The 15,167-nt window shown below is 43.4% G+C and overlaps 1 protein-coding gene across 1 annotated transcript in view; it reads left to right on the top strand.

Annotated features, from left to right (window-relative positions):
- Positions 1-15,167, top strand: part of glra1 (glycine receptor, alpha 1) — a 106,688-nt gene that overhangs the window by 20,773 nt on the left and 70,748 nt on the right. Inside the window, exons 2-3 of the mRNA XM_086139308.1 lie at positions 3,305-3,429; positions 3,704-3,715. Coding sequence (XP_085995434.1) covers positions 3,305-3,429; positions 3,704-3,715 — 137 coding nt within the window. The remainder of the gene's footprint in view (positions 1-3,304; positions 3,430-3,703; positions 3,716-15,167) is intronic.

Below are 15,167 nucleotides of genomic sequence, written 5' to 3'. Positions count from 1 at the left end.
AATATGTACACGTACGTAAACCGGTTGCCGAATTTACATTACGTACGTGCAAATTCTCTTGCAATTTCGAGTTTCTCTAAAACCCATAATGTTGTCAAAACGCTCTGGACTGACAAAAGCACCTGCGGCTGCGGAAGATGCTATCTATCGCAGATAAAGTTAAACTTCTGGACATGCTAAGGGAAGGTAAAAGCTATGCGGTTGTAGATCGGCATTACGGAATTAATTAATCTTCCGTTCGTTCCATAAAGAAGGAAGAAAAAAACATAAGGACGACAGCAGCAATGTATAATAGAGTATTTAATTGTATAATAATTGTATAAAAAAAAAATTAAGGTTTCTACTTCACGGATTTTGCCTATCTTACGTTCTTTTTGGAACGTAACCCCCGCGAAAAACAAGGGTTTACCGTATTCTTTTTTTTTTTTTTTTTTTTTTTTTTTTAATTAACCATGTGTTACTAGGGTACGATATGATTTGTAAAAATTCCTTACAACACGATAAGGGGGAACACTATCAAATACTGCAGCACTGAATGATACAAAACAACTGGGACCGATGGTAATTCCTGTGCTCCGCAATCAAGCCAGAGCAGATCAGTGAAGGTTCCCGAGGCGTGTGATATTAATATGAGACAAATTAGATAATTTAATTAGATTATTATTATACGGCAGTCTGCTCCATGGCTCAGGGCTCAGAGCTGTCACCACGCAGGGAGAAGGTTCCAAGTTTTTCTCCGGATTCTTTCTGTTAGGTTTCTTCATGTTCTCCCAGTACCTGCCCGGGTTCCCCGCAGGTTTTCCTGCCTGGATTCTCTCCAGATTCTTCCTGCTGCAGTCCAACGCCAGTCTGCAGGCTCACTGAATGAGAGAGAAAGTAGTCGGGTGGCGCTACAGGCGATTGGTCAAAACCGCCCCCACACCCAATAATTTCACCCTGTTAAATACTTGCTGATTTGCAGGTAATTTTTTTTTCCACATGATTATTATCACTGCAGTTTTTCCAACTTTTTTTTGGGCAGAATAGTTTGAAGACATTTTTTCTTTTTTTTTTTCAAATTTTACTTCTTTTTTCATAGCATTAGCAGTCAGGGCTTGTTGAGCCGCATTTTGTAATAACGGTGCATTTTGTAATAAACGTCCAAAATGTAATAACTTTTTCATTTCATTTTGTAATAAAGCCGCATTTTGTAATAAACTGCAGCATTTTGTAATAAACTGCCCCAACGCATTTTGTAATAAATTTTGCCGCATTATGTAATAAGTTATTACATATTGAGAAGATTATTACAAAATGCACTTGCAACTGTTTTATTCTCTAGGAAATGTAATAACATGGAATTTATAGAATATTCTCTGTTAATGCAACCTTTGAATAGTGTACTGATAGTAATTGCTAAGTACTGCTACTAGGCTAATACAGTGATACTAATAATAGGCCTAGCTTTTACAAATACTTTTGAGTAAAATAAAATACAATTAACAAACTTATGCTTTAGAATTGTTATTACATAATGCACCATGTTATTACATTTCCTAGAAAATAAAAAAGTTGCAAGTGCATTTTGTAATAATCTTCTCAATATGTAATAACTTATTACATAATGCGGCAAAATTTATTACAAAATGCGTTGGGGCAGTTTATTACAAAATGCAGCTTTATGACAAAATGAAATGAAAAAGTTATTACATTTTGGATGTTTATTACAAAATGCACTGTTATTACAAAATGCGGCTCAACAGGGCTTCTATCGCTTGCTCAACAACACGATAGGAATATTCGTTTCCAAAGGCGATTGCTCGACGTCCTGCGCCACACTGCCCCCAATAATCTTCATGTTTGAATTTTTATTTTTCATTATTGTTATGTATAATGAATTTAACTGAGCCGCTCCTGTGGGCCGCCACTGCGAGTCATGGTTAAGTCATGAAGGCGGAAGGCAATGAAGACATTTTTTTAGGAGGGGGTTGATGGGACCCTTCTGGGAAAAAAAAACACTAAAATTCTGACAGCTCCGTCTCCAAAAGTTAAATTTAGAGCGTCAGGACGGGGACATTTGCTTAAAAAATCTGAGGTAATCTTTCTGGAAATGCGAGGACAGCCCCCCGGAGCTTTGCTGAAGTTTTTTTTCGACGGTTAATCCCTGTGAAATTCACAGCATGGAGTGACGCTGGGAGGAACTCGCCCCCTCATCCCATTTCTATTCACTACATTTCCTGGAACGCAGATCAGCTGAGCATAGTAGCTTTCGAACCCGGCATCGACGCGTCCCATCGCTCCGGTCAGATACCTTCTGCGGCCGAGTCGTATCAGTTAATCTGCCAATTCCGCCACCCTCCAGGGAGCCAATTAGTCGAGCTTTCGGCTTCCTTTCATTTGTATTTGTTTGTATACCCCTTTTCATCTTCGCCATCCATATTCCAACAGTTGCGTCCGCGACGTGCGGGTGGGCTTCTATCGACGGCCACCGCCTCGCTCATCGTCTGCACCAAAGTCTTTGGTGCGCCTTTTTTATTTTCTTTGTACTATACAGAGAGTAGACGGGCACGTCGAGAGCTTAATAAGGTAAAGAAGTCGACTGTGCAAATATTGCGGCTTATTGCGAAATCAATGACGCTCCGCGGGCAGTTGGGCAGGTTTGAATGAGCCAAAGTATCTCTTTGAAGAAGTGTTTTTCAGAGGAAAAAGAGAAGCGAGCTGGAAAACACGAAAGCAACGGCAAACCTTGGAGATTACCTTAAATACATTCCCTCCATGAAAACTCCAGTCAGTGAAACGAGTCCTGGATTAAAGGGTGTTCATCTTTATTGTTCAATTGAACGAATCATCAGTTGCCCCCCCGCCCCCGCCCCTAACCGCTTTATTTCTACCGTCCTGTGTAGATATTTGTTTAAAGTACAGAAAATACCCCAGGAGGTTCCCCAGACAAATATGGCTCCAAGCCCCCTCTCGAGACACCAAAGTAAACGTTGACCCGTGTTCAAACATAATAACAGGATGGTGTTTGCGTTTGTTGTCGTCGTCTTCAAACAAGGTGACCTGCCGAGGTTGGTTTCTTCCGTCATCAGCACGGGTGAACGTTGAAATGTCAATGTCTTAAAAGGCTGAACGCCCAGATGCGTGTGACCCGTAACCCTCCATCCCATCTGTCGGTCATCGGTCAAACCCGATTACTTCTGTACCAGAGACTTTCTGGTTTCAAACGTGTTCGGCCCGTCATTGCAGTCTTATCACAGCAGTTTGTGATGTGTCTATGCCTCCTTCCAAGTCTTTCTTCCTCTGACCTTTAACTCCTCTTTTCCAGCTTGGCGGCATCGAAAGAAGCCGCTGCGAGGAAGGCCACCTCCCCGATGCCCCCCTCCGAGTTCCTGGACAAACTCATGGGCAAAGTTTCTGGTTACGACGCCAGAATCCGGCCGAATTTCAAAGGTAGGAGGCGCCACCAAGACTCAGTCGGATAAGACAGGAATGTAGCCAAATAAAGAAAACTGTGTCCCGGAAAATGACCCGGCAGCAGGCCGAGTCTGCATCGCATTACTTTCTCTTAAAGTTTTTTTATTTTAGGGTTTAGCGAAGATCTGCAGAAAGGTTTGTATGCATCATTTTTTGGTTAAAAAAAAAAAAAGACTAAGACTTACTAAACCTTTTGCCTTATTGTTGTTTTCTTTTCCCCTCAATCTATCTCTTTATTTACCCTTTACAGTGTGGAACAAAGGTAAATCAACATTTTAAAGACTGAATAAGACTTAACTTTTTTTTGTTTTTAGTTTCTGAGGCCCCTAGACCCTCCCCATCCCACAGCCGCAGCCCCAAATCCGCCTGTCCCTGTACCTTTTAGCCCAAAATTAGACCATTTAAACAAAAAAAAAAAAAAAAAGAGGGGCCCTATTATTAGCATCTTCAGTGCTAGTTGGCTACATTCCTTGGTATCCAGGCAGTATCCTGAGTGCTTGTTTTGGTGGTCCAGGTAATGTGCCTCCTCTCCCACCGGCGTGCTGCTCAGTAGTGGTAATGACATATGGAAATGAGCAACCTCTCACCCTGAATGGAAGCCCCTCCCCCCCAACCCACCCCCACTCTCCAAAAAAAAAAAAAGAAAATTAAAAGACACATGTCAGAGGTTTCTGCTCTCCACATGCTAGGAATAAACTCTGGACGACAGGGAACTCGGGCAACCTGACCCTTTTTTTTAATCCACATATATATCATACGCTGGACAAGTTGGAAACAACTAGGGTTTTTGGAAAAGTAACCGATCCAATGAGCGTGGCTGGAATTTGGCTGATATTATGCTACGTATTAGCATCGAAGCTCGTCACGTGGGTTCGTCCTGGTCACCGAAGCCTTTGCGGCGCTTGGACGCGACCGTGCCCGGCTCGTACCGACATGTACCATTAATTAAATGCCAATTTTTTTTTTTGTATAGTCCCTTTTTTTGTCTTCTTTTGTTCTGGTTGATTTATAAATCAAAATTTCTCTTTGTTAGAGAAGACTTTCCTTCATCCCCTCGGTTTGGTTGTTTGAAGCTGCAACGGATCTAAATCTTGCCTCAATCCTCAAGTTGTTTGTTTGTGTTGTGTGGTTTTTTTCAAGTCTAAAACAGCAGTGTTTTTTCTTAATACCGAAGATATGAAAAGGCTTCATGTGGTTCTGCGGAGGCTCCAGCTAGTTTTAAGTTGTTTTTTTTTTTATCCTCTTGCACATACACAGTCAGAAAGAGTCTGTTTCAGACAAACTTGTTATTTTAAATTTCAACAAAAAAATAAGCAAATTCGACAAGGCCCCACTTACCTTTTTTTATTGTTTTGTATTTTTTTATTCTTCTCTTTTTAGCTAGTTATTTTTCACTAAATGGCCATTTGGTGGTTTTCAAGGTGAATTCCTGTTTTTTGTTTGTTTTTCTGCAGTTTCGTGCCAGCTTGGGTTTTTTTCAGAACATTTGTTACTCTTTCTTATTTATCGCTGTTTTTGTCAAAATCCTAGGCTAAATTTGAGGTTATTTCTACCTGATAAATCACGCTTTTCACTAATTTGTTTTTGATTCTGGGGCAATTTCTCGAAACAAATAACTGGTTCATTACTCTGGTGATTGTTTTGATTCTTTTATTCACTTTGTGACTGTGGGTGTTTGTTTTATTTGCCTGTTAATTCTTTGTTTCTTGTTGAATTTTAACAGCGTTTTTGTTGCTCCTTTTTTTTCTTTAGCCCATTACTTGCTATTTCATTTTTTTAATCCTTCTAATTTACTCACGATTGTTATGTCATTTTTAGGTTGTCTCCTGATGATCATTTTTTTTAATTTTTTTTTTCAGTTTTATTTAATTTGAGGTTGATTTGTACCCTAGAGGCTCCATGCGTGCCAACGCCCCCGTGTTAACGGTTATAAAAGTGCTCCCTAAGATGAGATAGGACTGCCAGGATCCTCTCCGTGACCAACTATGTTTTGCTAAATGTGCCACCGCTGCAAACAATAAATAAATATAAAACCCGCTCTCCTTCCGTAACCTCCCAGCAATTTTTTTCTGGTATCTTGAGCTGCATTGTGAGCTCATTCCGGCAACCAGTTTCCAATTTTTTTTTTTTTAAATTTAATTTCTCACCGCCTCTGGTTGGCGAGAACCCAGCATGATTTACTGAAGCCTGTGCCGCGCTGACCTTTACAAACCGGGATTTAAACAGGCCCGTCTGACACGTATTTGAATTCATCACGTTCCGTATTTTGTCCGTTCCCTTAATACGATGTGGCAGCGCGTTAGACCGCCGGGGTCAACATTTTCCTCCTCAGCACGCAAACATTAACTCTTTGACAAATCAAAAAGGAGAGCTGCCTCAAAAAAAAAAACAACAAAAAAAACATTGTTTTTCCACCCAATTTTCAAAAGCGCGACAAGAGGTCGTTATCTGAGATGAGGATAAATAACCGGTGGATTCTAATCTGCCATAGAAAACAGTTTGGGCACATCGTTAGCGGAAAGACTCCTCATCAGTTTCCCTGACACCGTCATGGCTGTCAGGTCGATAGAGCGGCAGAGAGGCAGCGCCCCCGACTTACTTATTCAAGCAGTTTTGTCCGCGTGTGTTTTGCGTGCACGTACGCGCCCGCTCCGCCAGCTGACTACGCCATCACATTAATCTAGTCCATGAAATAAACAGCTTGACAGCTCGGCTCTTTAATTTACTCTTTCGGGAGGAAGGAGGCGAAATCATAGGTTGTGTGCATGTGATGGTTCTGAAATATCACCCGATGTAATATTCGATATGATGCTCAAGACGTGCTTTTAGACTCGGGGAAACATGCGAGGGGGAGAAAAAAAAAAAGTTAACCAACAAAGTTATTGTAAGTATTGCAATAAACAAAGCTGTAGACGAAGTTAGAGATTCTAAAAAAAAGCCCATTAGCCACACTAAGATTTGACCTTGATAGACCACGACCTGGAAAACCTCCACAGACATCCAAAATCCCTTATCTCTCCACAAAACAATTATGGATTAAAAGGACTTCTTTTTTTAAATTCTAACTCACTCAGGGCATATTTAGCGTCTATTATATACACAAAGAAAAGCTTTGAATGGACTCGCTAAGTGCTTTTGGTATGTGGGAATGTGAAGAAATGTTTTTTTTTTTTTAAGTTACGCATAATAAACAGGATACAGACAGGTGTTTTCCTCACTCTCTGGCTAATTTTTCCCAAAGAGAAATATCTAATGAAGATCTCTGCCATTTAGAGTCCTGCCAGACCTGCCGTGCTTGCCAAAGCGGCTAGCAACAATGACACACTTCTAATTAGCAATAATAAACAAGTGCACGGACATCGAACGGCACGACGGCTAGTTTCCATATCCCATAACGCAGCGCAGCAGTGGCGACTCAGTAAAACAGGAAATTAAGTTGGACTCGTCATCTCGGTCCCAGCTCCGAATCGGAAACGATTTCCGACACCATGTACACTGAATTAGAACTATCAGTCACTACTACTAATACTACATTCATTTGAATCGAAAAAAAGCATCAAAGTTTTCTGGTGTCCAGCATGTGCATCCCTAAATCCCTGGAGGTTTAGTGGCTTCTGCTGCACAAACATCTGAAGACTTGGAAAAGATTTGGAAAAGACTTGTGGAAATTTCACACCTGCTCCTGTCTAAAGACTAGTTTATAGAGTTTTAAGTCTCAGTCTAGTCCAGGGATGGGCAATTATTTTTGCTGGTAGGCCACATTTTTCATTTTTTTGCTCGGGCCAACTAGGTAGCATGTAAATAGAACAAAATGAAAAATGTAATTTGAAATTTAAATTTTTTTTTGGCATTTTATTTTAACATTAAATCATTAATGATCATATAAATGTACCGACATTATTTTGTTTGTAATTTTTCCATATGAAATTGAACCAAAGGAAAAAAATAAGGAGTGTTTCAATTCAATATCGATTGAAGATACTTTTTAAAATATTCAGAGAAAATAGTTTGGCAGGCCGTGAAATGTCTGGTCTAGTCTGAGTGGGAATCTTTAGAAATCTTTAGAAATCAACTACACTTTTTTCAGGAGTTTTTTCCCACCATGCAATGTTTTTACCGGGTATTTTCAGAACTTTGCTATTTCGCTCCATCCCTTTTCCTTCGTGATACGTCAGAGAGTTGACATCGTCCAAGCCGGGCTTTCCAGCCCACGGCTCCACCGTCGCTCCGTCAACAAATACAGTCTCTTGTATGTACACCAGATTTCTTTTTTTCCGGTTTTGTTGGAGCTCAGCTTCTTGGTTTTCGATTGTGTGACATCGCCGTAAAGACCGAAAGACTCGCGATAACGTGGAACTCGTTTTTTGATATTGTCTTAAGCCCAAGACTACTTAAAGACTGATCTAAATCAGCTCAGATTACAACCTTATACTTCACAACCGAGATGACTGGAACGCACTACGACTCCAGTAAGACTCCCAAGATTTCCCTCTGACTTTCAGTTTCAAGTCCGTGTCGATGATAATCGTAAGGCGCGGCATAAACAGCCGCTACATCCGACACTGGTAGCTATATTGTCGGAATCAAAGCACCAACCTTCTGCTTTGAGGGATGCTTGCTCCAACATCCGAGCCACATCCGGAGGAAGAAAAAAAAAAAATTCTGTCTCACAGACGCTCACGTTGAATCCGAACCATCCGTGCTAACGTTGTCTCACAGCAACAGTGGATGGGAGTGGGGGTGCGGGGGGGCCGGGGAAAGGATTCACCCCGGGGCTATGAGTCTGCAGCGGCAGAGGAAATTGGTGCGATAGTGACCCGGGGTCTCGGTGTGGGCCGCAGCTTCCGATTGATTTAGCAGGTTTCCTCGGTCAGAGAGGGAGAGACGAGGCGAACATTCACCCGAGCCATTTATAATCCATGAGTGGATCTGCACTCTCATTCCGCTGTCTCCACCGCTAATCCCTTTTTCAGTCTGTCATTCATTTTTTTTTTTTTTTTTTTCCTTCTCCTCACCTTCTCTTTCATTCAACGTTTCCCTTCGGTGTATTTCTTATTCATGAGTGACTTTCACTCCTCTTTATCCATCAACCCCTTTTCTTCCTCGTGCTTCACATCTTCTTTTCGGCTTTTGAACACTTTTATTCATATTTTTACCGACGGTTAGAAGGCCGGCCACGGACCTCCTGGTGGCAGGAAGTGTGGATTCTGTTCTCTATTGACCTCCCACAGTCCAAAAATAAGAAATTAGTCAGTTTGATTGATTGTCTGAAAGCACTAATGCTGTGAAAACAGATCAGTCTGGTTCCACTGTGTGCTGTTTCTCACCAGAAAGGCCTTGACAAACACGTTTTTGTGGGCTTTATCCGCTTACACGAGACGGCGTTCACCAACATGCTGCCATTTTTGTTGTCACTCATCCCTTCACCACACCTTTTATCCCGCTCACAGCCTGAGCTGCCGCCGCGGCCGATCTCGGCTGACATTTCTCCCCTCTAATCTCCGCCGCTTCCCCCCGCTCATTGCTTCGTGCAGAACGGTTCGCCGTTTACGAGCGGGCGACCTCAGCGCGGCGCGTCCTCGCCATCTGTGAAGTGTCGTGACATCGATTAAATGAGCTGGACGCTAGCGGCGAGGGTCATCCCGTGAATGTTAGCAGGTACATTAGCATCGCTCCGCTCCCGCGCGGCGTGTCATCCTCGGCGGTCACGGCGCCCGTCAGCTCCAACAGGCGTCCTAATATCTTTTCGATTTCGACTTCGCTTTTAATTTTCTCTCACTCCAGCGAGTTTGCGTGTTTTTCATTCGGTTAAAAGTCACCGTCAAAGACACTTATCGCCGAGCCGTGTGGGAAAATGGGGATTTAGTGCTAATTGGTCGGTGGACGATGTGTCGCTTTGAGTTTTGCGGTCATCTCGACCGACTTTTCCCTTTTTTTTTTTTCCGGGGGGGGGGGGATTATCCTCGCCAGCCCTCCAGCCTTTTGTTTTGCTGTGAGCTTTGACCACAGATTTATTTTTCCACTACCTCCTTCTGCCACCGTCTGAGCGCTCATTCTGAGCTTTAGAAGTTGGTAGATGTCCAGCACCATTTTCTTCTAACAGGAACGTGGAGGTACGATGTCATTTTTAAGCCAAGGATTATAGGATTCCATCGGCCAACATTCTTAAACGCTCAGCTTGGATCTTCAAACTGAAACAGCTATCAGAGGCTGTTGTTCATCCTTTTTTTTTTTTTTTTTTTCAATCTTAGTTTTTTTTATCCGTCCGCGGTCTTTCCCCTCGGCTCCTCTGTGCTGTTTTCCTGTCAGACTTTTCAGTAAATGTCAGTTGTCCTCAGGCGGGGACAAAACACAAGGTCATTAGTATCACCGCTGTGCGCCGCGGCTTCATCCCCTCGTCTCCTCGACCGCCGTCTCCTTTCACCCTCCCGTCCGTCTGCGGCTCCGCGGGCCTCGTCTGTATTCAAGTCCTGTTTTCCGATCCCCCTCCGATTGGTGGAACAAATTGGACTCCTTTGCCCGGGTCGAGCAGGTAGGAGGAGGCCGGCCCTCATCCATGATTGATGGTTGGGAAGAATAGAATCTTAGAAAGTGTTTTCTTTGACCGCCCGACGCTGCCGTCGAACCTCCGATCGGCACAAGTTCTTAACCCACCTCAGGTTCTGGAGCCTCAGGTCGGCCCGATAAGCCACGAGATTTTCAGGAGGACCCAAATGTACCCATCTGAACCTCCAAAATTCCAGGTCATCTTCGTGGTCTGACTTTTAAATTATTATTTATTAATTATCATGGTTAGTGTTGTTATCACATTAGTAATAGTAAAATAAAATATGTGTTATTAGTAATAATAAAAATGACAGTGGTTAAAATTATTATTTTTACTCATAACAATAAATAACAAATAATTAATAACAATAACAACAATTATAATATTAGAGTTTTTGAATAGATATTTCATTTGATAATTTATTAATTTTCCACAGCAAGCCGTATCGATTTCTATCTCAATGCCATGAGGAGATCGAGGCAAAAACAACCTATAAAAATGATTTTCTATGAATGGATTTTTGAAGGAACACGGATGCGATAAAGCAAAAAAAAAAAAAAAAAAGATTTGAACCAAATTTTGACTTCAAAATAAAACATCTATATTCTACTTCTAATTATATCTAGTATAAGATTAACAATGAATACTTGAGAAAAGTGTGGATTTGTATCCTGTCACAAACATGCCTTGGCAGAATAGAATTGTCCGGAGCCTCGGCCATATTTATTTTGAAACCATATTAATTTTATCTTAATTATGGCGTTAGGTGGAGCCCCGCAGTAATAACTCTCGCGTCCTGCGGAGGCGGCCCTGCTGGTAATTAACAACCACATGGCTCTTCACTGATAAAGGGGGTGAGAAACAGGGAGGGAACCAATGTGCGTGCATGTGTGTGTGTGTGTGTGTGTGTGTGCAGTTTTTATTTTTAATGCGTGTGCAGGCGTGAACTTGATGAATGGAGAGAATCCCCCCCCCCCCGTCCGTCCGTCCGTCCGTCCCCCAGCCCCCGCCGCTCTGCCATGACCTTGTCCTTCCCCATCACTCAAGCCGAGCGGCAGAAAGGTCGAAGACGACCAGCCAGTTCGAGGGCGGTTCTCGGTTCGGCCACAACAAGCAGCGAGAAAGCTGAGTGTCCGTCTTCGCCACCGTCAAAGTCCTTCCCCCGCCATGGCGTCCAGAAGGACGAGCTGGGCAGTAGAGCCGCCCCTTCCTGTGATGTCATTCCTTGGTGTCCAATCGGATATCCGATTGAAGGACGGAAGCCAAATCACTTCATGTTTGCTGTCAGTAAGATGTTTTTTTGTGATTTTATACCTTTATTTTTGGTTGGATTTGTTTTTCTGGTGATCCACCGTGGAAATATGTCCTAGTTTTTCTTCGCCCCCCCTCCATTTTGTTTTTCGGTAACATCGTTCACTCATGATCTGACCTTTTTCGATGTGTGACTTAACACAGATGTGTATTTCTTTGGGGTTTTTTTTCGCCCAATGGCCTAATCACCCCTTTGGCTTAAATTTGACAGATACCAGAAAGGTCAGAATCACGTTTTTCGAAGTCAGCATTATTGTCAATTTTTCCACATGTACTGGACATACAGAGGAGTAGAGAAGACATTCCTCACAATCCCACAGTGACTTAAAATTAACAAAATGATAATGCAAATTAGCAGTTAAGTTCCGTGTCAAAGTCAACTATATTGTCAATCCTTCCATACGTTCACACGTACAGAGCATTTAGATAGTGTTAATCTAAGACCCACGGCACAAAAGTACAAAAAATGATAAATATTTTGTCTCAGAGAACAACGGCAAGTGATGCTGAGGAAGATATGGTCAGAGTGGAATTTTATTTGATTTGTTTTTAAAGTTCAGAAGCACTAAGGTGCAGTTGCAAGAAAAAAAAAGTGATAGCAGTATAAAAGTGCAGTTGCATCAACAGTTTTCACAGTGCATTTTCTCGCATTTAAGCACCAACTATGAGGAATGACATACAAAGTGCACGCAGATACAGACTAATATTTGACGTCATGAGTGAGTAGCAGCAGAGTTTTTTTTTTTTTTTCCGGTTACAGTTTAGTGGAAAGGTCAGTAAGTAGTACCACATAAGGTGCTGTAGATGTATGTTGCATAGCGGCATCCTCAGCGAAAAGAAGCAGTTGTGCAAAAAAAAAAAAAAAAAAAAAAGGTGGTTATGTTTTGACGTGTTATCAAGAGTCCAGTTCGGGTTAAATGGCCATACGACTGATTCGCCTCAACCCGACCACAATCCTTTCCCCACTTCACGATGCAGCGCAGAGGCCCCCCCCCCTCTTAAACCCTCCCATAGATCACATGGGAATCCACGACTCCCATCAAGAATCCACGACTTGAGTTAACTCATCACGCCGCGGCGCACTTTCCTGTCTGTATCATCCCCCTTCCCTCACCTTCACATCCCTTCCTCCTCTCGAGGGCCGGACTTTTGGCGGCGCGGGACAGCGCTTGTTAGCCGTCGGAGCTGGAAGTCCATTCGGCGTTATCAGCACTTGTGTAATGGCTACTTAATGGGATTAATGGGCGCAAGGTAATGAGCGTGGGATGAAGGACCGGCTGCAGGCGCGAGAGAGGCGAGTGCCGTGATGGAGTGGAGAGAGCTGGAAGTGAAATGATGTGCGTGGTGGGGGATTCTCTTCAGATAAGGGAGATTTTTAAGGAGAGTAAAGGTGTTCTGATGGTTGGGGAACAGTTCCCTGCAGCCTGCAGAGCTCCATTTGCTTTTTTTTTTTCGTTTTCTTTCAGAATGGGAGGGGGGGGGCTAAATGCCTATTAATACTTAATACAACCGGCATTATAAAATAATAAAGGGCCGCCCGCCAGCAAGGACGTGCGGAGAATCCGACCCGAGATGTTTTAATTTGCAAGGACAAAGAAAAAAATAAACCGGCCGTCGGAAATGACCGACGGTTATTTCGGAATCGTGTTTCAGCTGCAAAGTCACGACTGAGGTTCGGCGTGGACGGGAGGGAGGGTTTTCGCGTCCGACGACGGCGACGCTCGATGTCTTTAGTGGGTTTTCTGAAATATACTAGATAAAATTGATTTAAGGTTTGCAGTGTGTGTGCGTGTGTGTGTCAAAGCAGCCTCTCCCGTGGCCTACAGCCATCTTCGTCGCTTCCCGCGTAGCACCAAACCGGGATAGCGCGCTAACATGCTTATTAGACCGTCGGACCCGGGGAACCCCCGCCCGCCGGCCTCGTCCATCGTCCGTCCGGCATTGACGAGTCATGTTTAATACAAAATTAAAAGTGGATTTTGGAGATCCGAGCGGGGATGCAAATACATAAATGGGCGGAGGTGACATCCTTGCCCGCAGGAAGGTCTCGTTTCTCTTTTAGTATTCCGCGTCCACTTTGATAACCTCCCTCGGCTGCCAGGGTCTGCCGGGTGGGGAAGTTTTAATGCCGCGGAGGTGACCGTCCCCTGAGTTATGACAAAAATATCGATCCCACTTAAAACTGGCGGGCGGAAGAGGCAGGGCGGGGCAAGGGCATCGACGACGGGAATATTGAGAAGGTCGGAGGCGAGCGATCGAGACGCTGACGGGGAGGGGAGGGAATAACATTCGGTCCGGATGAGTCTCTTCTGGGAAATCCGATCCCGCGGAGACCAGCAGTTACATGTGCATAAAACTACACCACCGGTTTTGGAAAACAAAGTTCTGTCTTGCAATTATTGGCTAAATGTAACATGTACGTTTATACTCGCAAATTCATGCTTTAATGAGTTCTGAACAGCAAAAAAAGAAAAATCATCGCCCCGTCTCCATTTAAAGACACATTTGAAACAGCATTCTATTTGTTCCTATTTGTCCATCTATTTTAAAATTTGCAATTCCATTTCACCACTTGAGCAGAAAAATTAAGATTTTTTTTTTCCCCCCACACGCAAAGGCATCGCAAAATACTCTCCACAAGCCCAATACCTCATCTACCACCATCATCACTCTCATCTGTGCAATATTTTTATATTCTTCAGGACACCTGTCCTATTACCTTTTCATTAAATGAATATTTTAATTTTATGACCCACATTATGTTCACTTTTTACCCTGCACAAGCCATTTTCTTTCATTTGTTTTATTTCTTATTTGCTTTTTTATACGTTTTTTGAATTATAGTGTATATATTGCACATAGTCTTTGCTCACTCTATATATCCATTTATGTTGCTGAGACAATTGAATTTCCTGCTCGTGGGATCAATAAAGTCTATCTTGTGTCATAGACGCGTATATTTTGACGCTGAGTCTACACAGCCGTTGGGATATCCGCTTTGGATAGCGATGGATTCCCCCAAGTTAGGCGAAATCGTCCCAGGCGGGGTCAAACTGACGTTAATACGGTATTTATGAGAGAACCCCCCAAAAACAAAAAAGCCAGCAGGTCCGCGGCTAACAAGTTTTCGAGGAGCCGCTCGGCCCTCCGACGGAATCCCATCGCTTTAATTACCCACTCCAAGAAAAAAGCTCAGGGCCGCCGTGGCGGTGCGGCGGGGGAGGACGACGTGCCGTTGTTTACCAGCGGTGACCTACTCCTGGGTTAAACATAACAAGAAAACATTTTTGGAGACAGTCAGTCCTTTTTTTTTTTTTGTTTGTTTTGTTAGTTCAACACAAAACGCCTCATTTTCTTTGTGCTTTTGTTTGTCCGCCCTCCTCCGCTCCCAAACCTCCCCTGCAAAGCCAGGAGAATTGATTCCACACGGCGCTCGTAATTAGCTTGCATTATGAGATTCCCCGCCGCCTACGGAGTGAAGCAGCCCCCTCAACAGGAAAGAAAAAAGGAAACCAAAGCTGCTGTTTTTTGTTAACTTTTTTTTTTACATTTCTTCCTTGTGCCAGGATCATGCACTCAGATGTTCGACAGCCCGCCCGGCTGCGAGGCTAAGCTCAGGCTTAGCCCTGACATGGCGCGATGGCAGTTGCACGGAGAGGCAGAGGGGAGGGGGGGGGGAAAATTGCCTTTCACGGATCCGGGCAGATTATAGAGTTTAAGTCACCTGTCGACAGCAGTTCATGGTCACGACGAATTCTTTCCATCTATCTTAGCGAACCCCCACCCATCCCCAAACCCCCACCGAGACTTTTTTTGTCGAGCCGACAATGACTGATTACAATAGCGCCGACAGACC

This window comes from Fistularia commersonii, chromosome 31 (assembly GCF_037954325.1).
Source record: "Fistularia commersonii isolate RoL2024-O1a breed Wild chromosome 31, RoL_Fcom_v1.0, whole genome shotgun sequence".
In the NCBI taxonomy this organism is placed as follows: domain Eukaryota; kingdom Metazoa; phylum Chordata; class Actinopteri; order Syngnathiformes; family Fistulariidae; genus Fistularia; species Fistularia commersonii.
This window is presented reverse-complemented; position numbering and strand designations above follow the sequence as displayed.